General features: G+C 40.3%; 2 protein-coding genes across 6 annotated transcripts in view; one reads left to right on the top strand and one right to left on the bottom strand.

Moving 5' to 3' along the window:
* Positions 1 to 501: 501 nt before the first annotated feature.
* On the bottom strand, positions 502 to 12,335 carry LOC113035656 (gap junction delta-2 protein). 2 transcript variants are annotated; one of them, XR_003274368.1, is made up of 3 exons: positions 12,242 to 12,335; positions 3,327 to 3,498; positions 502 to 890 (listed from the first exon to the last, which is right to left on the bottom strand). XR_003274368.1 is itself a non-coding variant. In XM_026191257.1 (2 exons), exon 2 carries the CDS (start codon positions 10,302 to 10,304, stop codon positions 9,198 to 9,200), a length of 1,107 nt encoding a protein of 368 aa, XP_026047042.1. In that variant the 5' UTR covers positions 10,305 to 10,312; positions 12,242 to 12,335; the 3' UTR covers positions 8,888 to 9,197. The 2 variants fall into 2 exon arrangements, 1 of the variants encoding a protein (XP_026047042.1); XM_026191257.1 differs by lacking the exons at positions 502 to 890; positions 3,327 to 3,498 and adding an exon at positions 8,888 to 10,312.
* Positions 12,336 to 14,159: 1,824 nt separating this feature from the next.
* Positions 14,160 to 26,688, top strand: part of LOC113036002 (vascular endothelial zinc finger 1) — a 39,683-nt gene continuing 27,154 nt past the window's right edge. For 2 of the 4 annotated variants that reach the window (XM_026191971.1, XM_026191969.1), the window contains exons 1-2: positions 14,161 to 14,292; positions 23,431 to 24,188. In XM_026191971.1, the coding sequence (XP_026047756.1) occupies positions 14,260 to 14,292; positions 23,431 to 24,188 (791 nt within the window). In that variant the 5' untranslated portion in view covers positions 14,161 to 14,259. Of the gene's footprint in view, positions 14,293 to 23,430; positions 24,189 to 26,688 lie in introns of all 4 variants that reach the window. The other 2 variants (XM_026191970.1, XM_026191968.1) reach the window with 2 other exon arrangements.

The following is a 26,688-nucleotide window of genomic DNA, read 5'->3' as shown; positions in this document are numbered from 1 at the left end:
CTGAGAAAGAGGAAAACAGTTTGAACTAAAAGCACTCACTTGGCCGGACCTGTCTTTATTTGGGGACATAGAATGTTTGTCCACTGTTTGTAAACTACTGCTGGTTTTAGCCTGATATAAACTCAATAGCCACTTTGTTAGATATACCTGTTCAGCTTCTCAGTGGAAAACAGGGCTCTGTTGTCCTATTCTAGAAAACCAAAAAAAACGCATTGGTTTGGGTACGTGGATGACACCTGGGTGAAAATCAAATGTCAGGATGTACCACAATCACTGATCACATCAAAATAGATAAACATCAGGTTGAGCAGGGAGAATATGAAAAATGACAAGCTAGCTTTTCCAAAAGTATTGGTAATATTTAAAAGTCCAAGATGGTGCCATCTCTCGGTTCATTTTTAATTTCTATTTGCCAATTCGTCTGAATGTAAAAACAAAGAATTACAAGATTTTTTTTTTTTTACCTGATTTTTGTTCCTGAGAAAAATTAGATCCACATATGAGGACATTCATTTTAAATTTTGATAGAACAGTGGCAGTATAACGTCCTCGTAAGTGGGTACCAGGCCCAAAATGTGATGTCCACATAGATGGATGCCAGGTCCTAGGAGGTTAATATCCGTGACTCAATGCTGATCCTCCCCTGCATTGCCAGCGATTTGGAGGACTCCCACCACCTCTGGTGTTGGTACCAGAGGAACTGCATCGACGTGATCCACCTTGGAATCTTTCGAAACAGAAGGGCTGTAGAAGTGGTTAAAATACGTGGCATGTGTGTACGGGTTAGATCTTAGATGTGGTGGATCCTTGCCATCGGTGATCCTGCCTTTTTAGACCTTTTTCTGCCCTCAGACAGCGCTGCCAGGGGAGGAAGACAGGACAAAGATATACTGTGGAAGAAAGCCAGAGATAAATAATAACTAATAATCAAGTACATAGAGGTGTATAAACAAATGCATATCGAGTGAAAAAGGGGACTGAAGAAGAAACAGTGTATCATGGGAATCCCCCAGCAGCCTAGACCTATTGCGTAACTAAGGGTGGGTTTAGGGTCACCTGATCCAACCCTAACTATATGCTTCAGCAAAAAGGAAAGTTTAAAGGTAAATCTTAAAAGTAGAGAGGGTGTCTGTCTCCTAAACCCAAACTTGAAGCTGATACTACTTCTACCACCTTCTAATGATACTACCTAAGAGAAGCACATATAATGTAAACAGACCTAGTCCTGGGCGCCTACCATACAGATCAGAATGTAACGTTTGAATCTAATGATCCACTGGTGCAGAAATTGGGTGTCATCAGGACGCTATAACATAGAGCTAACAAAATTCCCACAGCGACAGCGGCCAGGGAAGTAGAAGAACATCATATCTGAGTAAGTGTAGTTATCCCAGCCAGACAAAGCTGGAAAGGTACCTAAGGAATGCTCCAGGAGAGAACAACAATCTAAACAAAAACTTTTAGTGATCCCTTATGTGCCAGGGGCATTGGAACAGAGACATAATTTTCTCAAAACACTGCATCTCTGTGGATTTCAAACCAAACAACCTTTGGCTAAAGAGCACAATATAGAAGAGACTCTGCAGTCTAGTTAAACCTACAGACCAGTGGCAACTCTTTCAATGATGACATTCTAAACAGGCAGGAAGCAGGCACTTTGTTCCAGAGTGGAGGCCATTTATTTAGGCCATTCATTTAGTCCAGGCCTTGTGCCTGACACTTTTCAGGGAAAAGGGTGGTTTTTTATTGTCAAAGCGTTTTTTGTACAACATCTCTCATTCACCCATTCATACAACAACTTTTTTTGTATGAAGGAAGTGCTTTCTATCATCTGTCTGTCTTACACATTCATATTCCGATTAATGCATCAGAGAGCCCAAGGAGCAGCCAGGGGTCAAATCATGAGTCTTCTGATTAGTAAATGACCTGCTGGCCTATGAATTACTCAAGCATAAAAAGGTACCCAATACAAGGAAAGAACCATTGTTGTTCATTATTTGGGTGCTAGGAAGTAGAGCAAGTCATCTACTAGTTCAGTCCTTGGCTGCTCCCAGTCTGAATGTCAAATATCCTTGGGCAAGATACTAACCCCAAGTTGCTCATCGAAGCATCCATAAGATTAATAATGTGTGTGAATATTAGATAGGAAGCACTAAGAGCTAGCATAGAAATAAAGAAGCATACAGAAAAAGTGCTTGGGTGAATGGAGCATGTTGTATAAAAATGCTTTGGGTGCTCAGGTAGAATAGTAAAATGTTATATAAGAACAAGTCTATTTACCAAAATTAGTTCTAGAAATGCAGGAAAATCCTGTTAACTCATGCTCTATTACAGGTACAGCTGCTCTCTTACCATTACTACCAGATAAATTTGCATCTGTTAAATTGCACAAACACTTTTACCACTACTGCACTTGATTTCCCAGTCTCGAGGTCAGCCACCTCCATTTCCAACTCTACAAGGTACACACAGGCAGCTCTCAAAAATTAGACATTTTCTGCTCCATTGAAACTTAAAGGACTGTTGCGAATTGGAATTGCTTGTGGAATTTTGTCCACCCAATACCAAATTTTTGAACGTTCTAAGGTGCTGGTGAGTAAATAGCAGTGGTTTACAAGAATAGCTTAAACTGTCTTACTCTTTACTCTACTACTACCCTTCAAAATTCAGTGGGAATAGCTAGTTTGCTGTATGGTAACCAATCTACCAACCTCAAATTCTGCAAGGATTTTCTGAATGAATTCTCGTGAATAACATTAATCTAGACCAGGGGTAGGCAACTCCTCGAGTGCTGGTGTCCTGCAGGTTTTAGATCTCACCCATGTGTCAACACACCAGAATCAAATGATTAGTTCATTACCAGGTCTCTGGAGAACTTCAAGACGTGTTGAGGAGGTAATTTAGCAATTTAATAATAATAATAATGATAATAATAATAATAATGGATACTTTATTGATCCCCATGGGGAAATTACTTGTTTTTCTCTGCATTTGACCCATTCACTCAGTGAAGCAGTGGGCAGCCCACTAAGCAGGCGCCCGGGGAGCAGTGTGTAGGGACGGTACCTTGCTCAAGGGTACCTCAGGGTAGCCGTTAAGTGGATTCGAACCGCCGACCTTCCGATCATGGGGCGACCACTTTACCTACTGAGCTATCCCTGTGTTGAGGATGTAAATCAGCTGTGTTGGATCAAGGACACATCTAAAACCTGCAGGACACCGGCCCTCCAGGCCTGGAGTTGCCCACTCCTGATCCAGACACTTAAAGTACATTTAAGAATGTATTTTAAGTGGCAGAACAAATGAACAAACTGTTAATCACTTACCTGAGATGAAATCTGCTCAGCTGCTTTGAAAATAGCTTCTAATTGGTTCCTTCAATAACAGGATGGCTTCTCAGGAGTAAGGCCATCATGCAGTTCAGCATCCTTAATGGTTCTGCTATAAACTGGTAGGGGAGCCTTTCAGTGCATCCTTTCAGAGGAGGCTGGAGGAACTCTGAATGGTTGGAGGCACACAAACATGTATTCACATATTCCACAGTTATTTACAGTTTACCATTTTGATTTTCTCATCCCGTGGACAATAAAACACATGGATGCAGGTTTATTGTTAAATTTTGTAAAGCTTATTTAACATATCCAGCTGCAGCCTCACTGTGATCCTGAACTGGAACTGCTGAAGCAGTTAAGATCATACATCAACTAACTGTATTTATCCAAACAGGCTGAACTAATCGAGGTTCACTGAATTAGAGACTTTAAAGAGTTTTTTCTATGTAGGAATGTGTCGTACTGATATACCTGCAAACTTGACAAAACTGCTGTTTTTCAGACTACATGTGTTAGGAGCTGGGATGGCATGTGTGCTTGCATTTCCTTTTTTGGAGCAGGTAGGCGAGGCAATGATCCTCAGGGTTCTCTAGGCACATCTGTGGAACATCATCAGATGGGCTATTTAAAGAGCAAGTATCAGATTATTTTCTTAGCCTAAGTGGTAATGAGCCAGCCGTCTTTATATTTAACTACGTTCATCAAGGTATTCATGGATTCCCTCATTCTGTGTTTCCTGCCAGCTTGACTTCCCCATCTGCCAGCTCTACTATGCTTTGGATACATCAACTCAGGACCCCGCAACCCAGCTCACCCGCATGATCACTGGACCACGTCTGTCTCCACCACGGCTCCCTGCCCTTGCCCCAGTACAGAGTAAACATGTGACAAGTAAGCTCTCCTCAGGTACGTAAACTGCTCTCCTATGCCCTGTTTCGTTTACTCGCAAACCTCATGCTCCTTTTCCCTCTCTAGATAGTTAGAGTTTCCCACCAGCACATCTCCCTCGCCTCACCATCTTGTGTTTCCCATGACTACACTGTAAAAAAAAAAACCTGTTTCACTCCAGTTGTGGTTGTCTGAGTAATCTGTCCACTTTTATTTCACCTAACAACATGTAGCTATCCTTGTTTGTCAGTTTTATGTGACACAATTACTTCTTATGTTTGTTTTCTCATTGTTATAATTGGTAATTACTTACATTTTGATTAGATACTTTGAGTTCACAAATGATCCGATTACACAATTGGAATACAATGTGTCAATGCTGCAGGGGGGTTGACTATCCCAGCTGCCACAGGGCAAAGGCAGGACAGACTGCCAGTTTATGCACGGAGCTAACACAATGTATGTGATAGAAAATCCACTGAAATGTACAGCCTCACGATGCTGGACTTGGGATGAAACCCTTCATGCATGGTAAGGTGCTTCCTTCTCTTGATATCAGTGGGTTCTATCTCCTCTTTTGGCTAGCTTATTATCCCAGCAGAGTACCTGATCATGGGCAAGGCATAGGTGTTGATAGCCCGGATCTTGTTCTTACTGTTCAGCTGACTCCTCAAGAGTTGCCTGACCCTCTGCAGGCCCTCTGACCCTCTGGTTGCAGCTTTCTTAGCGGCCTCTTCATGGTTCCCATTTGCCTGTGGGATCCCCAGGTACTTGTAGCTGTCCTCTATGTCTGCAATGTTGCCTTCTGGCCATTTGATCCCGGCCCCGCTGGTGTTTTTATTCAAGATTTTACCGACTTTTTATCTTCCATTATTAAACTTGAGAAGGTCTTAATGATTGGGGATTTCAACCTCCACGTGGATGATCTTAGCTGTAGCATGGCCTCTGACTTTCTATCCATTACAGACTCTTTTAATTTTATTCAGCATGTCTCTGGACCCACCCATGTTAAAGGCCACACCTTGGACCTTGTGTTTTCTCTTGGCTTAGACATAACTAATGTGTGTGTTAAGGACGTACAAGTGAGTAACCATTCCTGTGTTACTTTTAATCTTAGCTTCCCTCTGTACACACCACCTTCTAATCTCATGTTCCATAAGCGGTTCATAAATCAGGATGTTGCTTTGAAGTTTTCTAATATGTTGGACCCTCATGTGATCAGTGGCTGCACTGATGCTGATGTTGCTACACAGTGTTTTAACAATCACTGCTTGGAAATTTTAAATTCAGTGGCACCTATGAAATCTGTCATTGTTGCCTCAAAAAGAGCTCATCCATGGATAAATGATGACGTAAGGAAGGTCAAAAGAATCTGTAGGAAAGTAGAACGCCTTTGGAAATCAACTAAATTCGAAGTTCACAGGTTCCACCTTAGGGAACTTTGGGTTTCCTTACATGAAACCATATCTGCTCTTGCTCTTGACGAAGGCGGTCACACTTTTCTCCTCTCCTCCTCCTCCTCTCCCTTAGCTTCCATGCTTAGCCTCTTATGTCCTTGTCTAGTCTCGTGTTTTTTGTATTACTTTTCCCTGGAACATTCTCTCACAGTCTGTTCTCTAAAACCTAAAAGAGGAATTATGGATTGGATCAACTGGTCCCTAAATGCAATTGACACCCCTTTCTCAACGAGAAGTTTGGGCTTGGGTGAGCCTGAGTGCTGAAGATATCTACCTATTCTGAACCATGGTAATAGGGTTCTGGCTGATCGGAGCTGGCTTGGACCTGTCTTTATCCTGTTTTCCTTCTCTCACCCCAACCGGTCGCAGCAGATGACCGCCGACCGCCCCTCTCTGAGCCTGGTTCTGCCCGACGTTTCTTCTTGTTAAAAGTGAGTTTTTCCTTCCCACTGTCGTCAAAGTGCTTGCTCATAGGTGGTCACATGATTGTTGGGTTTTTCTTTGTATCTATTATTGTACGATCTACTGTACAATATAAAGCGCCTTGAGGTGGCTGTTATTGTGCTATATAAATTGAATTGAATTGAATTGAATTGAATTGAAATGAAATCAATCCAGGCAGTGCACAGGTTGGTCAGTCTAGTCTTGTAGTCTCAGCTGACTGCTCAGTCTACCTGTAGCTGGTATTGCCAATTCCTTTCTGTGCCCCGCTCATGTATTGAACCCTGTGCAAGTTCATCTTAGCTCCTATGATGCCTGACAGGAGCTTCCATATAGTACTGAGGCTGGTTAGTGGCCGGTAGTTGGATGGGACCCTTCCGGAGGTCCTTGGGGATCAGGACCGTCCAGGCTTCGGTTAGCCATTCCAGGTGTCTCATCGACTAGCAGCTGGTTCATTTGTGCTGCCAGAAGTTCACGGAGTGCAGTCAGCTTCTTCAGCCAGTAGCCATGAACTATGTCAGGGCCTGATGCTGTCCCACTCTTCATACTGGAGGTCTGCTCTTTAGATCCACTAGCCACTGAGCATTGCCATTATGGGTTTCGTCCTTCTTAATGCTCTTCCAGTATTGCTCAGTCTCCACCCTTTGCGGGGCTGTTCTCATATTGTTCCCTAGGATTCCCATAGGTGGATTCCCATTCATTTGCTATGGCGGTCACTTTTCTGACCGGGAACACCACAGATCTAACAAAGTTGATTAAAACACTCAAAATTCAACGAAAGAGGTGCTCATCACTTTTATATGTTCAAGTGCATAGTGTGGAGGATGTCATAAGGACTCGAGGTAATCGGATCTAAAACACAATATTTATGAGTTTTTTCATTTGTAAATTGGTCGGATTTGACCCGAACACAACAGGAAGGTTAACTATATCTATATTTATGTTAAGATAAGATAAGACAAGATAAGATAACCTTTATTACTCCCATGCGTGGGAAATTTGTTTTGTTACAGCAGTGGACAGTGCAAAGTTACATAGAAACATTAGGAAAAAAAACATTGGAATAAGATATCAATAAGATACTGTACACAACTGTACACAATAGAATAGAATAAGATAAGATGCTATATACAATTGAGTAAAATACAACGATGCCAGAAAAGATTATTGCACTTAGTGTTATTGCACATGTATGGATGTGTGTGTTTGATCAGTTAAAGTCTTTATTGTGGAGTCTGACAGCAGTGGGGAGGAAAGACCTGCGAAATCTCTCCGTCCCACATCGTGGGTGCCGCAGTCACTGAAGGAGCTGCTCAGTGCTGTCAGAGTCTCCTGTATGGGGTGGGAGATGTTGTCCAACAGGGATGACAGCTTAGCCGCCATTCTCCTGTCACTCACCACCTCCACTGGGTCCAGAGGGCATCCTAGAACAGAGCTGGTCCTTCTGATCAGCCTGTTCAATCTCTTCCTGTCCCCAGCAGAAATACTGCTGCCCCAGCAGACCACACCGTAAAAGATGGCTGAGGCCACCACAGAGTCATAGAAGGTCTTCAGGAGTGGGCCCTTCACTCCAAAAGACCTGAGTCTCCGCACTACTTGCCTGTAGAAGGCGTCTGAATTATGAGTCCAGTCCAGTTTATAATATTTATCTATTGATAAATGTTTTATTACTTCATTTTATATGGGTTCTTGACTTTTGTTGTATGTATGCTGCTTTGACAACTCAACTTCCCTCAGGGATTAATGAAGTCTGTCTGTCTGTTTTTTTATATCCATTTATTATTTTCTCTTTTTAAATTGCATTTTCAAAAAGACTTTGAAAATCAGCTTTTTAATTAAAAATTAGAAAAATAAAAAATTAAGAGATTAATTTAGAATTTAGAATTTAAATGAATTTACTAATGTACTTTATTGTACAATTCATGATGAAAGCACAAAACTCTTTATTTCATGACTCATCTGGACTGCCACAGTACTTCAGTCCATGTTTGTCAGGAAGGGCATTTCGTCTAAAAAAGAAAATCAAGTATGTGAAGCTACCTTCTGTGGCAACCCACTGTCAAAAGGGAGCAGCTAAAAGTTCTTTTTTTAAATTTTAAAATTACATTTCTACATGCAGCAACAAACGATTACACTGACCACAATTTTTAGGTGTTCCTGAGTTACGATAGTGAATTTCAATTCAGATGCATGTGTGTAATGCAGTAGTGCCTGAAGGCCCAAATTAGACAACCATTAGATATTGACATGAACTGTTGTGTGGAATGTAGGGTTTAATTGTGCACTCAAATGCAGTACACTGAAGACAGAAGTAACATAAAGCAACATTTTATTTCTGGTGATTGCCAAGGTTTACAAAGTGCAAAAGGAATAAGTGACGTTTCACTGGATAGTGCAACAGAAACATACTTAAATAAATACATATAAGGAGCAACACAAGGCAATCTATAACAATTCTAAGAAGCCCATTGACAATGCAGATTACAGCCCCCTCAACATTCACCTACTATACACTCCAATAATAAAAATCTACACACGCTTTAAATCCAAAGTGGAGCAAAGTTGTACATACAGATTTAAATTAGCATTAGCAATTCACCAAATTTCACATTTTTAACTTTTTATACATGTGTTTGTGAAACTTGCAACTGTCAATTGTATATAGTGATTGTATCATTTGCATTGTGGGTTTTTTTTCATAGTTTTTGAACTCTTGGATCTCAAAATGTTAAAATAATAAAGTTTTAGATACAAGATACTGCAAATGAAATTTCCCTGGTCCAGTTATGAGTTATTACATGTCTAGTAATATCATTCCATGACTCCAGGTTTCCAAACAAAGTGTTCTTTGCATAATGATGTACTTTTGGTGTTTAAGAGGTATTAGCTGGGTTACTTTAGAGCACTAGATTTCACAATAGCTAAAACTAATAGTAGAGTCCCACACAGAAAGTCCCTCCCATAATATATTCAATTATTTAAATGAAAAGCAATTTTTAAAAAAGGGGTACGCTAGGCCTTAGTTCCCTTTTCAGTCCGTTTTTTTTTGTTGTTAATACAAATACAAAAAATTTCTCTCTCATAGCCAAGACTTCCTAGTCCATCCCAGCCTGGCCATATTAGCCAGTTTAACTTTTACTTTGTCTTTGCTGTCTGGACTTCTCTTGGAGGTGCATTCCACAGTTGAGTCTGTTTCAAACGAGATAGCTGGGGCATGTCCAAGTAGGCTTCCTTTCTTTTCCTGGGCCATGGTTGCTTGAGTCTGCAGAAACACCTGACCCCTCACAGAATGCCTGAGTTGCAGCATCAGGGGGTTATGGTTTGAGTATAATTTGACAGGATTCTGCTCCTGACGGCAGCAGGTGGAGCAAGCTGAGCAGAGTATGCGAAAAATATAAATCCACCCCAGGTAGTGGAGCTCTGCAATGTTAAGGATGAAACAGCCCAAGCTGATGCTGAACATAAAGTTCAGGAAGATGGTCTTCTCAGTGGCACGTGATACAAAGCAGTCTGTACGAGTAGGGCAAGGATACGAGTCACAGCGATACAGGTGAGGCACTTCAAACCCAAACAAGAAGTACTGGCCGACCAGGAAGGTGATCTCCAGTACAGATCGTAGTAATACATGAAGAATGTAAATAAGAAGAACCTGGTTGGACTGCTGGGTGGGGTCCTCTCCCATTTCATCATAAGCTTCTTCCAGAAGGCTTTTCTTTACATCTTCCCTCTCACTTGTATTCCATTCCCCACTGTAATGAGGGTAGTAAGTGGGGATGTTGACCTTTATTGCTTCCATGCCATCTTTCCTAATTTCCCCGGACCTTTGTTTGGGAACTCTCTGGGATAGCAGCTGTGTCCTCTGGCCATCAAGCTTCTCATCCTTGGCAATCTTATGCAGTACAAAAACTATGTAGAAAATAGATGGAGTAGAGACGAGTACAATTTGGAAGACCCAGAACCGTAGATGTGAAACAGGAGCAAATGTGTCATAACAGACGTTGTTGCATCCAGGCTGTTGGGTGTTACAGGTGAATTTGGACTGCTCGTCACTGTAGACAGCATCACCCACCAAGGCTACCAGCAGAATGCGGAAAATGAGCAACATAGTGAGCCAGATCTTGCCTATCACTGTAGAGTGGTTCTGGACCTCAGACAGAAAGCGACCAAGTATGGACCAGTCACCCATGGCTTAATCTTAGACAGAAAGTAAAAGGGGCTATTAATAATAGGACAACTTAGGGTGTACTCAGACTAGGTTCAACTGACTGAAGTAATATATACTAGCTTAAACCTATTGCCAATTTCTTGGTAAAATGATAAGCAGTAATATTATTCACTGATGAAGACTCTGATATGTAGCTGAAAACTCTGGAAAATATATTAACTTATATTAACTCACTACTGTATATATTACATTATAATATATTATATATTAGATTTTAAATACATTATATATACAATAAAGCATTTGCCATGTAAAAACACTTTTTTTGTTATCACTTAACAATTGAAATATATAAATATATTTGTTACAGTCAAGTTTGTTGAAGCATCTCAGGATCACAATTATGCTTTTAGAAACATCTGTTTTAGAGAGCAGAAAGAGACCTTCCAACAGTTCTGAGTGGTTTGTCACCGTAACTAAGTTCATTTATTGAAAACTGTATTTAGGTACAAATTTGAAGAACTTACACTTAAATATGAAAATATCTAAATATGTCTTAAATATGTACTTAATGTGTTAATTTCTACTTCTGCTGCACTTCATTTCAGAGGGAAATGTTGTGCATTTCTCTTGTAACATGGTCGACTACAGTGCAGCCTATGTAGCAACTCACCTTCATAAACTCATCTCCATATTTGCTGTGGGAAATGGCTTTGTGTGTTTCACAATTGGTCAGCCAATCGCTGTGATTGGCTTGAGTTAATTGAGGGCAGGTGTATCTGACTGTACTCATAATCTACACTGTTTATATTCCACACTGAAAACAGTGCTGTCATATTTTTCTGTCTGCAGGTATGTGCCCCAGACTCAAGATGGCTTAGATTAAAACAGTTTATAGTAATCATTTGCTGTTATTCTGTGAAATATATAATTAATATTGGTGACTGTCAGCCTATTACGTATAGGGTGTTGAGTCTGGGGGGACAACTGCTGTTCTCTGTTGAAATTTGGACTGTATTTTTTATTCCGTTTTGCAAGTGGGACACTGAACTGTTTCATTCCCCAACTTTTATGTGATGAATATAGTACCTGGGAGTATTTTTCATTGATCTCAGTGATGTGACTATTGTTTTATATTTTACAATTTTCTGTCTATCATCTTTGCTCTTAACTGCGGCTGTCAAACCTAGAATCTTTGTATAAAACTCTCAGTTTTATTAGTTTAGGGCTAGGGTTAGGGTTTTTTGGAAATTTAAATTTACAAGCAGACAAAAATTTAAAATAAAATCAAATGGCCAAAGGTTTTTGTTTTATCTGTTTTACATCTTCACCCAAAACACTTTTACTTGTTAAAATATAGGACTGGTTCATTAAGCGTATTCAGCAGCTTAACCACATTACTGATCATGCATGCTCAGGCAAATCAATAAAGCATTATAGCAAATGAAGTATTGTGAAACCTAATGTCTGACACTGGTAATATTATTGTTGTATAGTAATGGTGCTTCCCCCCCCCCCCCCCCCCCCCCTTCAAAAGAAATATATCAAGGAACCATTCTCAACCCTAAACAGTGGATTTTACAGGAACTCATTTCAGTTTTCTTTTTTTATCTTTTTTATTCTTTTTTTTTTTTTTTACAGTATTTAGCTCATTATTGTTATTGTAGAAAAAGCTATTTACATATTTATCTTTACTCTGATGGTGGTTATTTTTTTCTAAAATGTTTAAATTATTTATAATCTACTGAAAGGTCTCACTGAAAATCTTTATATGAATAACAACAAATCATATAGAGAAAACTTTACCTTAGGATACCCAAATTTTGGTCATTTTCAATTTTCTTCCTGGACAATAACATACTTTTTTAGTGCATTTTTAGTAGACTCAGAGAAGTGTTAAAAAAATACAACCATGAAAAAGCAGCATTTGAACTCAATAGAATCCCATTTGAACTCACCTAACCTTAAGGTTTGCAGCATAAATCCGCATAATGTAGCCTTTACTGCACCATTTGCATGGCTATTTTTGATTTAAAATGTTGATGAATTGAATCCCGCTGAGTGTGGAAAGAGAGAACACACATTAAGCCAGTCTATCTGAAGCTGACATTGTGCTATTTTACAAAAAGGCTGGCAATGTACAATACAACAAAGCACAATGAGTGGGCTCATTTTCTGAACACCCGGGAACTGTAAAACAAAAAGCATATGGAACAGGCTGGAAAGTAAACATAATGCAGGTCTTTGCAAAGGCTCTGCTTGAACCACCTCGAACAGTACAAGTTACAGACAAATTTTGTTACTTTCTAGACTATAGCAGGTTTCAGCTGGAGTCAGTATGTTCACATCTGTTGTATCCTTTGATAGCATGCAGCAGCGGAGTTCAAAAGGGAAAAAAATGTTTTGGTTTTTGCATATGTAATCAAGTCCCAGACTCTGTAGATCATAACACAGACTCTCTTCTCTTGTCACAAGGGCCTTAACAGTGGAAATAATTGTGCTGGAGAAGTGTTCAGGAGCAGCTTCTCCGATGAATTGTGTCTTGTTCTCAAATTTGTTACTAACTTATGATTTTATACCGATTTAGAAAAAGACTGATTTAGCTTCAGCAAAGCAGGATAAAACTAAAATACCCAGTTAGCTAAATGTGAACAACATCATAAATCAAAGTAAAATAAAATGAACTGAGTACATTTATTCAAAAATAATTGATAAGTGACCTTATAGCTAATAAAACAGAAGATTGCCTGATTTAAATTTGGCTGATTTGTTGGTGAGGTGATCAGCACTGCTGCCTCACATGAAAATCCTGGGTTTGGATCTATTGGGCTGTTTCTGCTTTCACTGCTCTGAGACCAGTTACTCTCTGTGAGTTCTGTGAAAAAAGCTAAACATGTAAGTGAGCATTCTGTGATTTATTATAGTAAATCACAGAATGACTTAAGTTCTGTATATACGTTACACAGTAAGTTCAGATCTGGAAAATTATGAATTTTGTATCGCTTTTTTGCAACACTCTTGGCCTTTAATGGCCTTTGGAGTGCAGTGAAAAGAATTTTTATAAGTTTTTAGCATTTGGCAAGTAAATGGTTGATTAATTAGAGGAATTTGTGCCATGTTTGATTTCAGACTCAACTATCAATTTTGGATTAAAGGCCTTTACACACTGAGCGTGTAACAAAAAAACAACATGAACTTCCAAATTTTCTGGATCTGAATCCGTCGCTCAATGTCGCGCTTTTGTGAAAAGTTGATCCTCAAAAAACGCACTGTGAAACAAAGAATGAAGTCAACATCAAGCAAGATGAGTTGGTCCTGATGCTTGTAAACAAGAAAAGCTAGAAATGAAGATTCTGGGTTCACTCAATTCCCAAGTGAGTGAATTACCTACTTCACTCACTTAAGAATTTTTTAGGAATAAAAAGAATTGCAATCAACATCTATCAGAACCAGCTTTACTGACCAGTAGTTATTTATGGTCAGTAAAGCTGATACTAGCCTGGTTACTTATTAGTTCTCAATGTAACATAATAGAAAACAGACAATATTTACAATAGAAACATATATTGCATATTTATGTTTATGGTGCAGTTGTGCAGGGGGCAGAGATATTGGATTAAATTATGGAATAAATAAGGGATAGATAACTTGTTATTTGTTACTATTAACAGTACATATAAAGACTGAGAGAGAAGGAGAGAGAGATATAACGAAATAGTCCGTACAGCACAGTTTGATTCAGCAGCACGTATGTCACATGTTTAAGTACATCTGTCTTGTAACATTTTTTTTTCAGTCTCTAGTGACAAAATATATGTGAACTATATGAAAGGGGAATTGTTTAAAGTAAAGTTTAAAAAAAGTATATTGGACTTGATTTAGTCCTTGGGGTTACAGGAAGTTGTCGCTGCCATATTTAGCTGCTTTGTTGTAGATTCCTTATAGGCTTCCTTCAGATTTTAGCCCAAGTGTTGCAATGGAACCGAGCTGGAGTACGTTTTTATTTCAAGTAAGTGGCACAGTCTCCATAAACGTTTGCCATAAAGCGTAAATATTGTTTGCTAAATGGGTTTTATCCGTTTCTGAAATTACTAAGAGTTAGCCAAGAAAAACAAAGGTGTTAGCGATACCCTGCTAGATAGCTCCGCTGAGTGGTTTCCTGTAACGAACTGCTAACTAGCTTTGTCGAATCCAAGAGCTCCAGACTTTGTGTTGCCAACTTAGATACAGTATAGTCTTGGTATCAGTTAAATAGCCAGAAATCTGTGTCGGTTCATAATTTGCAATTTGTACCATTTACAGCTTAATGGTCACATTATGTGACTATAAAGCTAATTTGTAGCTCGGATTTTGGTGATGCGCGCGCTAGCAAATTAGCTTTAAGCAAAGCTTTTGCTATTGTATATAGGTAAGCTAAGCTAATAGGCTAACGGATTCGCTAACCAGACACTTTTCCCGTGTGCACCGTGGCTATTGCAATAGTACAGAGGGTTAACAAAGCAAGAAAGCGGTGGGGAGCTTAAGCTCTTGACTGGCCCCGTTAACAAGAACGGAGCTAACCCTAGCACTATAACTAAGGGGCTACTTAGCACGCCAAGAGAAGTGATTAAATCACATTCAAGGCTTCAAACGTTACCCTTTATCTTATCAATGATCAATAGCCACGACTTGCAAACTAGAAAAATAAACTATAAAGTCATCTGGTTCATTAGTTTTGTAAGTAAGTTCAGAAACAATTCACATGCTGTTTGATCATTTAATCTTGTTTTGAGAAACGAAAAGGAGGTTGTAAATTGTATATAGTCTATATGCCGAATAAATTAAGTTTTATGAAATAATCCCATATTATAGAAGGTCGGTGTTTAATTTTTGCTTAATTTTTACTGTCCGCAGTCAACTTTGTATCTGTTTAAGTATAACTGACACGCACTATTTTTATAGTGTATCATGTTCTCTGAACAACTGGTATTAAATCTACACTTTGTGTACATCTTAACTGCAAAACCTTAAGAAACCCTGCGCCATAACCTGATATTTTTTTTCTAGTCTTTTCATGAGATCTGAATATAAACAGCAAGACAATATTTAATCAAATCAAATCAAATCACTTTTTATTGTCACATCACATGTGCAGGCACACTGGCACAGCACATGTGAGTGAAATTCTTGTGTGCGAGCCCCACAAGCAACAGAGATGTGCAAACACAACAACACAAACGAGCAAAATACAAGAATGGCCAACCTGAAACTAATAAATATATGTACAATATATAATAGTGTATGCATTTCTGGATGTGTATACTAAATATTTTCCTGTGTGTGTGTGTGTGTGTGTGTGTGTGTGTGTATACACATTTTTACAAATTAAATAGTAAAAAAAAAAAAAAAAAAAAAAAAAATAATAATAATAATAATAATAATAATAAAAAAATATATAAAATATACAGAGTTGAATATGTGCAAAACAAGTGGCATTTATATACAGTGTGGAGTGCATAATGTTGAAGTTCCAGTAGTGAAGCTGAGGTGTCTATGACGTGTTCAGCAGTCTGATGGCCTGATGGAAAAAGCTGTCTCTCAGTCTGCTGGTATGGGACCGGATGCTGCAGAACCTCCTTCCTGATGGAAGCAGTCTGAACAGTTTATGGCTGGGGTGACTGGAGTCCTTGATGATCCTCCCCGCTTTCCTCAGGCACCGCTTCCTGTAGATGTCTTGGAGGGAGGGAAGCTCACCTCCAATTATCCGTTCAGAGCACCGCACTACTCGCTGGAGAGCTTTGCAGTTGTAGGCGGTGCTGTTGCCATACCAGGTGGTGATGCATCCAGTGAGGATGCTCTCAATGGCACAGTGATAGAAGGTCCTGAGGATGCGGGGGCTCATGCCGAATCTTTTCAGTCTCCTGAGAAAGAAGAGGCGCTGCTGGGCCTTCTTCACTGTTTTGTTTGTGTGTACTGACCACGTAAGATCCTCAGCCAGGTGTACGCCAAGGAACCGGAAGCTGCTCACTCTCTCCACAGCAGCGCCGTTGATGGTGATGGGGGTGTGTACTTCTCTGCACCTCCGGAAGTCCACTATCAACTCCTTTGTCTTTGCGACGTTGAGGGTGAGATGGTTGTCTTGACACCAGTGGGTCAGGGCGCTGACCTCCTCCCTGTAAGCCGTCTCATCACCGTTGGTGATAAGACCCACCACTGTAGTGTCGTCCGCAAACTTCACAATGATGTTGGAGCTGTTAGTGGCTGTGCAGTCGTAGGTGTAGAGTGAGTACAGGAGAGGGCTCAGTACACACCCCTGTGGAGCACCAGTGTTCAGTGTGATGGGGGATGAGGTGATGCTGCCCAGTCTGACCACCTGGCGTCTGTCAGACAGGAAGCTAAGGATCCAGCTGCAGAGGGAGCTGCTCAGTCCTAGATCCTGCAGTTTCCTGTCCAGCTTTGAGGGAACGATGGTATTGAATGCTGAGCTGTAATCTACAAACAGCATCCTCACATACGTGTCTCTCTTCTCCAGGTGTGACAGGGCAGTGTGTAGTGTCAGGGCTATGGCATCATCAGTGGACCTGTTGTGGCGGTATGCAAACTGTAGAGGGTCCAGTGAGTCGGGTAGTGCAGAGCAGATGAAGTCCCTGACCAGCTTCTCGAAGCATTTGCTTACGATGGGGGTCAGGGCTACAGGTCGCCAGTCGTTCAATGAGGAGATGGTGGAGGATTTGGGTACAGGGACGATGGTGGCCATTTTGAAGCAGGCTGGGACTACAGACAGAGAGAGGGAAAGGTTGAAGATGTGCGTGAACACTCCAGCCAGCTGAGCCGCGCATGACCTGAGGACGCGGCCGGGAATCCCGTCCGGACCAGTAGCTTTGCGTGCGTTCACCTTCCTGAAGCACTTCCGCACATCCTCCTCAGACACAGTGTGCGCACTGACGTCATCCGCGGTGCGCACACTGTCCGGTCTCATGGTGTTCGCTGTGTCGAATCTAGCGTAGAATACGTTTAGATCCTCACACAGAGAGGCCGTGGTCTGCGGTGTGCTGGTTTTCCCTCTAAAGTCTGTGATCGTGTTTAGTCCCTGCCACATACTCCGAGGGTTGTCAAACTGTTGTTCCACCCTGTCCCTGTACTCACGTTTGGCTCCTTTGATCGTCTTCCGGAGTTGGTAATGTGCGTGTTTGTAGTCCGATGTGTTCGCGGAGGCAAAGGCGGTGTTCCGTGCCGCCAGTGCCGCGCGAACATCTCCATTAATCCAGGGTTTTTGATTTGGGAAGGATTTGACTGTTCTGGATGGGACGACATCTTCCACGCATTTCCTGATAAATCCACAGACTGAGTCTGTGTATTCATCAATGTCTCTGGCGGCCACGTGAAACATTTCCCAGTCCGCGTGATCAAAACAGTCCCGCAGCGCAGACTCCGATTGGTCCGTCCAACAGTGCACCGCCCTCCGGGTTGGAGCTTCCTGTTTCAGCTTCTGCCTGTAGGCGGGCAGGAGCAGGATGGAGCAGTGATCTGATTGGCCGAATGGGGCGCGGGGGAGGGCTTTGTACGCATCCCGGAAAGAGGTGTAACAGTGGTCGAGTTGCCGGTTTCCACGTGTGTTGAAAAGGATGTGTTGATGGAGTTTTGGTGAGACTTTCTTCAGGTTTCCCTTATTAAAGTCTCCGGCTGTGATAAACGCTGCCTCTGGGTGTGCGGTTTCCTCGCTGCTGATCGCGCTGTACAGTTCCCTGAGTGCTCGGTCAGTGTCGGCTTGTGGGGGAATGTAAACAGCCGTAATAATCACTGCTGTAAATTCCCTCGGTAGCCAGAATGGCCGGCACTTAATCATCAGGTACTCCAGGTCCGGTGAGCAGAAGGATTTGACCGGGTGCACGTTCGCATAATCACACCAGCTGTTGTTGATCATGAAACACACACCACCGCCTCTGCTTTTCCCAGTAAGATCCTGTGACCTGTCCGCGCGGTGCACAGAGAACCCCGGCAGTTGTATTGCGGAGTCCGGTACTTTGTCCGATAGCCAGGTTTCTGTGAGGCAGATCACGCAGCAGTCCCGCATCTCTCGCTGGAATAAGATCCGTGCCCGAAGCTCGCACAGCTTGTTCTCCAGAGACTGCATATTAGCCAGTAATAAACTGGGTAACGGTGGTCTGTAAGTGCGCCATCTCAGTCGAACCAGAACGCCAGATCTTCTCCCTCTGCGTCGGCGTTTGCGGCCTCCAGGGCCAGAGAACAAAGGCGTCTCAGGTGAGATGAATGGGGGGTCTGCAAACGGAGCGTCCGTGTTGCAAAACTTGAACTCCGGAAAGTTATAAGAAAGACCGTCTTTTATGTCCAGTAAGGTTTGTCGGTCGTACACAAGGAGACATGTGCTACTCGCGAAAAAATGAAGGAAAAGTAAAATTAAACACAGAAGAAAGCCGTTGCTTGGGGGAGCTCGCGACGAGGCTGCCATACTCGGCGCCATCTTGATTTTTTACCTGCATCAATATAAGATTTGTAGACATGCCAACAGTTTTTCAAATAGGAGTCTTACCATAATTAATCTATACATTGTATTAACAGTGGCAGTTGTACAATTTTTTTTCCCATTATCTTATTTAATGATGTTTAGCTTAGAAGATTTGTATAAATATTTTTTTGGAGCAGCATGATAGAGCAGCTGGCAAGCAAGCTTTATTTGTCACATACACAATCATACAGAGTACATGGGTCTATCCAGGACCCTTACTGGATACCCGCTCCAAAGGTGTGTAGTCTTACTACTACACTATCCAGCAATCTACTCTACTTGTTGTTGCTCGGAAAGGAGGAATTTGGCCGACCCATGCCAATTGCTAAAATGCTAATACAAATGCGGTACTAAATAGTCATGATAGGTAAAGTGAGCCTTTGTGAATCAGTGAAATAGTCAAAGCAATTACGCTGCGATTGTGCCAAGGTTTTAAATCAGTTCTACAGCCATCTTGACAGGGACACCTGCTGGCCATTGTGGCTATGATCACATATTGAAAATTATATTTGGTGATCATTGCAAAATTCTAAACAAAGCTATATACTATACCAGGGTTGCAGCAGAAGTCACCTGACATTCGTTCACACCACAACAAAATCAATCACATCAACATAAAAAACATAAGCACACAATATGCAGACTCTTGCATCCTTCATTGCACTTTGTTCTTTGCTTTTAGTTCTTATTAGCTAACATTCACACACATACTCTGAGGGATGCATCGGAGACCAACTTTGGGTTATTAACTTTCCCAAGGATATTTGGCATGCAGACTGCGGGAGCCAGGCATCATTGATGACCGGCTGTACCTCCTGAGCTACGCCCCCCCCAACTTGGCAACCTGTTGGTCATGTTGAGAAATCTGATGGCTTGTAGAATAAATATCATTTGAACCTGCTTTTTCAATATCAATAATTATGATCAATGTATGTTTTGGAAAACTCCTTAGACACAGTAAGAAAAGTGTTCAAATATTGAAAGAGTTAAAATAGTTAAATAATGTAATGCCTATACTACCCCCTCGTATTGTGTTAATTAATTCAGTGCATCCAGTTCATAAAATAAAATGTATTGAGAAAAGGTTGCTAATTTCTATTTCTATTTTGATAAGTTTTGAGGATTTGAATGTTGCCTACTTTATTAGGTAAGTTAAGCATAGGCCACAGCAATCAGTGTGGAAGATGTTTGATGCTGATAACGCTTACGGAAATTTAAAATGAATAAGAAAAGTATCAATGGCTATATTTGTCATATGTAAATGTTTGTATAGAAAAATATTAGTTTTCAAGTTGCTTTCAGGCTGGGTTGGCTTTCTGTGAGTTTGCAGTGTCATCAGGTTTTGCTCTACATTGTCAAAAACAGCCACGAAGCAGCAGGTAAGCCACCGGGATGAATTGCACCAAAATCTGAGTTAGCTGTGATCACATGATGTGGGGTTTTGGACCGCACTTTGGAACAGTGTTTCAAAACATTTGTGGTTTATAAGCTTGACACAGGGTTGAAATGTCAGTGTTGATGGTTACTTCCTTTTTTGTAAAAAAAAAACATGGCTGGGAGCGCCAGTGCGACCAGCCGTTTGAGTAAAAAAGAAAAAAATCTCCGCAACTCTGAAAGTCTCTGTGTGGTCAACAACAGACACACATTATATCATATCATATTTTAAGTTAAAATTTCAGCTCAGCGAAGAACTTTGATCACAGGAACTTTTTCAGTACCATATTTTTTTGGACTGTAAGGTGCACTTAAAATACAGACTTCATACAAATGTGTGCCTTATGTATGAATTCCAGTTGTGCTTACTGACCGCGAAATGATTTTATGTGGTAACTGGCACTCAAAAATCTGTCAAAATGTTTTAAGTACAACTTTGGTAAGCTTTGAAACCGCACCACTTGATGGGTTGTTCACGCATTATGGCTACAGTAGTCGGGAGCCTCACAGAGTAATATGTACCATGCCTCAGCATAATATTACCGTTAGGGCTGGGACATATTATACCGTTCACGGTAATACCGGTACAATGATACACAACGATAAGAAAATAAAATTTCACGATAGAATTTGGGTAAAACGCGCATGCGCAGTTCCTTGGTTTTCATACGCACATTGCCGAAAAAGCATGGCGGCAACGGAGAATGAGAAGGGGGAAAAACGGATTGTTGAGTGAAACAGATGACCCAGAATCGGTTTGTAAAAATGGTGCAACTTCAGTGATGTGAAACTGGTTTGGTGTTTGTCCATCAGAAACAACACGGGAATAGAGCAGCTGTGATAGAATACAGCATTAATGAATCAATGGTACAGAAGTGGAGGAAGCAAGAAGAATGAGTTGAGTAAAGTTGGACTTACCTGACTGCTTTGTTTCGCTTAATCTGCGGCGCACTTTATGGGCCGAAAAATACTTTTTTATTTGGCACACTGCAGTTTAATGTTGCAAAGCACCTCTTTTTAACTTTAGTGGATATTATACATGGTTATGCTCAGGATATTTCAGCCCATTTCCACTAGAAATGCCTTTTGGTTAAACTTTAAGCAAGGAATTTGCATTTGCACATAAATGCACATTAAAAAAAAAACAGCTGCTTGTTGAAAATAAATTGATGGGGTTTTTTTGCGCTAGTAAAGTTGTGGAGTTATATTTTGTATTTTGTCTCGCATTAATTATATCGTCAGTTATATCGTTATTGCAAATTTTCAAATGTGTATATAGTGATAAATATTTTTGGTCATATCGCCCTGCTCTAATTACTGTATTGTGTGTATGTAAGGACCCCAAAATGGCACCTTTTAAGAGACATGCTTACAAAGCGGATTTCAAACTAGAATGAGTTGAGTAAAGTTTGACTTATCTGACTGTTTGGTTTTGCTTAATGCGCCTTATAATCCAGTGCACCTTATGATCCAAAAAATATGGTAACTTATGTTTCTTGTAAAAATGTGCTCCAAATAAAGAAGTTTGTTGACAAGCTTGTTAGTTAATCATATACAAGTCAATATTGCCTGTATGGACAGCAATTTTTTTTTTAATTTTTTTTTTTTTTTTATAAAGTGTACATTTAAATCTGCGGTGTTAAACGATGCAGTTGAGAAATTCGGGTGCACCTAAGAAAAAAAAGTTAGGCACACCAGTGCAGGGCATGCAGTCTGACAACATCACATTTTAGTATCTGCTCAGATTGCTTGGAACACCCATTCGAGCAGGTACTATTTTAGTACCTAGTACCAGGTACTATGACCTAATTGGAAAAACCTGAAACCTGTGGTAAATATGTACCAGTGACTGTAGAAAAGATTGCCGACTTGGTTGCACTTCTTCCCATTATACAAAAATGAAGCCAAAATGTCCTGTTTGTGGAAGCTGCCATGTTGCACTTTTGAAGCCAGAATCTGCGCAGTAGTGACTTGAGGTGTAGTGGCTGCCTCGTGCTCCTGCCCACACACCCGCACACATACATTTAGTTTTAGTTTCATTTAAGTTCAATAATTTTTTTTTTGATTTTTTTTTTTTTTTTAAATCAAGCCAAAGCTTCAGTTTAATTATTTCATTTGTCATCTCATCCGATAAGTGCTGCAGATAATCACCAGAGCAGAAAATGTTTGTATCATCAGCAAATGGTACCCTTTTTTTTTTTTTTTTTTTTTTTTTTTTTTACCGCTTTGAACACTTTACAAATGTCATTAATGTATAAGTTTAAGAATTTGGGGCCTAAAACTCACCCCTGCAGTACACCACAAGCAGTGTCCATACGTAAGGAGCAACAACCATTTAATTTCACAAACTCCTTCCTGTCTCTTAAAAAACTCAAACCCAATTTAAAATTACCCCCTGGTGTCCTTTATTTCAGTACAATAGCACATGTATGGCTTTAGTTTTTGTTGGTTTTTCCCCACATACTGTATGACCTTAAAAATCAGTAGTAGTAGTAGTAAAAAAGGCTTTTACTGTGAAAACCACAAACATATTTAATAAACCTTTTACTCCTCAGCCGTAAAAGACTGATGGGGTATTGTCGTCGCCCTACTAGGCGGGCAGCATGAGCACCCAAGTTTGTGAATGTGAAAACTCAAGAATGAAGTCACCTAGGTTTTTCACCATATGTCAGGAGTGGGCAACTCCAGGCCTCAAGGGCCAGTGTCCTGCAGGCTTTAGATATCACCCTGGATCAACACACCTGAATCACATGATTAGTTCATGTGTTTGATCAAAGACGCATCTAAAACCTGCAGGACACCGGCCCTCGAGGCCTGGAGTTGCCCACCCCTGCCATTGCTGCATTTACTAAGTTTCAAATGAATTCGAAGTCACATTTTCTGAAAATCTTATGAATGTGATAACTCGAGAACAAGGCAGCGTAGGATTTTTAAATTAATACCGATAGGCATGTCTACAAGGAGGCTATAGGGTAGCACTGGTGGTCATCAGTATTTTTTTTTTTTTTTTTGTTGTTGTTGTTATTTTTTGAAATTCTATTTATTAATGTTTTTTAATTTGTAGCATTTCTATGATCCTCATGACTGTTAGAGTAGATACACAGTACTTTCTTAACTTTACTAATCCTTGATGATATGTGTATCTATTAACATAATTTTCAAAGGTCCTCTTCTTGATTTTTATTTTGTTTTATTTTGTTATTACAGCAGGCCAATGAGGCTCTGCATCACCAACACCAAGTAGCTGGAAACAGCCTGTTGCCTCTTCTTAATTCTGGGACAGAGCCACCCGATCAGAAACCAGTGCTGCCAATCCCGTTGGACCAGAAACCACCTGTCAGTGCTACAGAACTTCTTAAAAACAATGTGGCTACTGGGGCTGTTGGAGGAGTTGGTGAAGTGGCTCCAGTTGCTGTGGTTAAAAAGGAACCTAAGTCAAAGACTCCCTTTATCTGTGGCTACTGCAACAAAGCTTTCCGGGACAGCTACCATCTACGGCGGCACGAGTCTTGCCACACTGGCGTTAAGATGGTGTCACGGCCTAAGAAGGCTCAGACTGCTCCTACCATGGTGCCACTCATATCCACTGTACCACGTGAGAATAGTGGAAATCCGTCATACATAACTACTGTAGCCACAGGTGTCCTGACTACAGCAACAACATCAGCATCCACAGGCACTAGCAGCATGACCCCAATGCAACACCAACAACTACAGAGCATCCCTAAAAAGCCTCCCAAGCCAGTGAAAAAGAACCATGGTTGTGACATGTGTGGTAAGGCCTTCAGAGATGTGTATCACCTCAATCGCCACAAGCTGTCACACTCAGACGAAAAGCCGTTTGAATGTCCCATCTGTCAGCAGAGGTTTAAAAGGAAGGATCGCATGACATACCATGTCCGCTCCCATGATGGGGGAGTTCACAAGCCCTACATCTGTTCTGTCTGTGGGAAGGGCTTCTCTAGGTATGTGGTTCTGATTTCTCTATTGTTATAGTTCTTCTAAATTTGTACAATTTAAGGAATCATAATTGTTACACTACACTGTTTTTGAGGGATCACACTAATAGCCAGCCCCCCAAAAAATCACTTCAATTTTATATTTCAGTTTTAGGCTGTAGACAGGCTGCTGTCGCACTGTTTTTTCCATTTGAGGGTACACACTGTTTTGGTTTTGGGTTTTTTTTTTTTGGGGGGGGGGGGGGGGGTTGTTGTTGTTGTTGTTGTTGTTGTTTTTTTCTTTCCTTTTTTTTTTCTCTTTTCTTCATTTACGTATTTATTTCTGTCATTATTCATGAGTGCATATGTAATATCCCAATGCCAGTATTGACAGAGGACAGAAAAATGGGGGGGATATGAAAGAATAAGAGGGCAGAGCAACTAGTGCAGAAAGAAAAAATTTATATCTCAAACAAGTGGCACCTAAAAAGAAAAGGGGCCTAAGCCACTAGTCTTGTGTCGGTTGCAAACGAAACGGCTCCTAGAGTCGGATCTTTGAAGTGAACAAAGGGTGTTTTTTGTTTGTTTGTTTTCTTTCTCTCACCCTCTCTCTCTCACTTTTTTTTCTTTTTTTTTTTTTTTTCTCGCTTCACGCCCACGTGAGCCTTGTATTTGCCGTGAACAGGGGGGGGCGGTAGCTACACTCCCAATAGCAGAGAGAGGGAGAGAGAGAGAGAGAGGGGGGGGGGAAGAGAGCGAGGGGGGGAGAGAGAGCGAGAGAGAGAGAGGGAAAACACTCTTCCAAAAAATCATCACAGGCCTATATGATAGAGAACGTGCATCTTCTTTTTGTTTTGCATATTTTAATTTATATTTTATTGTGTTGTGGTTTGCAGTGTTTTGTGTTGTTTCACTTTAAATTTGTTTAAAAGGAAAAAGCTGAAAATTTAAATAGAAGTTGAAATGTAAATAGTTGTTTTTTTTGTATTTTATAATTTATTTTTTACATTTTATGTGGAGTGACCAGTCAAAGCGGGCACGCTTCATTTTGCGTAACTATTTCTAAATCCCTGTAAAACTGCAACCACATAAGCTAGAGCAATAATTTTTTTTTGGCATATGAAACCAGAGGAATTTCATGCCATCACCTTGTCCCAAGTCATGGTTTCCTTCCACATATGGCCTTGCAAAAATTTCCTAAAAAGCATTTGTAGCAACAAAAACATAATATTCTAGAAACATGCTTTGCCGATCCAATCAGCTGTTCATAACACTTCCTACGTTGGAATAGACGTCAGCGTGAACTATTGCATGTCTGCCATTGCCTGCCCAAAACCTGAAGTTATGTAAATGTAGTTTCTTACCTTCGGGGCCGTATAATCCTATACTGGTGCTTTTAAATCATGTTGACTTGATGCTTTTCTGTATCGTTTCTGGGATGCTTAGAACTCAAATTGCACTGCTGGAAATAGTTTATTTTGATGCACATGCTGGTTTTTGTTTTGTTTTTTTTTGGGGTTTTTTTGCAAATTTACATTATAATATTTATTTTCGATTTTCCTGCAGTATATTAAAATTGATGTCTCCAAAAAAAAAAAACTATGAAGACACTCAAAATAAATTTCCTGTGGTGGGAAACTATGTTTTGTAACTTTTTTGTATTTACAGTTTTGAGGGACACTTAAATTTCTCGAACTAGAAATATGTTTGTTTTTGTTTTTTTGTTTTTTTTGTTTGTTTTTTTTTAAAGATTTTCAATTTTTTTTTTTCTAGTTTATTGCACTTTCTTGTAATTTATGTAGTTACTATAGACTTAATGCATACATATTATTAACATTTGGGATATAACAATTGTATTGATGTTTAGCAACTTGAAATGCTCCCAAAAATGGTACTACAGCATGTAAAAACATAAAAATAAGCTCTGGCGGACTTGCTCTATGCTAGGTCTTAAAGGGATAAATAAAAGCATATTTATGTATAAACATATATAAATAAAAAAACATTTTTTTTACATTAGTAATTCATTTTGTGCATAAATTTATATTGTTGCTGATAATAAATTAATTAACAAAGCAACAAAACAACCTGAAGAGCCGGTTGGGATCCAAAAGACTCAGCTCTTTTTAGTGAATGGAGCCGAAGCGGAGTTGAGTATGTGGGTTGCGCACACAAAAAAAAATTAACAGATCTCCACTGCCAATGCTAAACAACCTATTCTGCTATGGACTCTTCTTTGGTGTCATTTCTTGGATTGAATAATTGAAGTTTAAAGAAAGACATATTGGCAATTTAACAATTTATTCATTTAACAAACAATGGTCAAAAGCATGTGGAAGAACCATATATATCCATAACAGCCTGGAACCACCTCTTCATTCTTGTCATCAGCTTAGTTCCTGCTTGGGGATGGCATTTCATTCTTCAACCAGGATTTTTCGCAAGTCGGTCAACATTGTTGTGTATGTTACTCTGGCATGAACAGCACATCCAAGCTCATTCCACAAGTGTTCATTGGGGTTGAGGT

This window comes from Astatotilapia calliptera, chromosome 14, assembly GCF_900246225.1.
Source record: "Astatotilapia calliptera chromosome 14, fAstCal1.2, whole genome shotgun sequence".
NCBI lineage: Eukaryota > Metazoa > Chordata > Actinopteri > Cichliformes > Cichlidae > Astatotilapia > Astatotilapia calliptera.
Note: the sequence above shows the minus strand (reverse complement) of the source record. Positions and strands in the feature narration are given on the sequence as shown.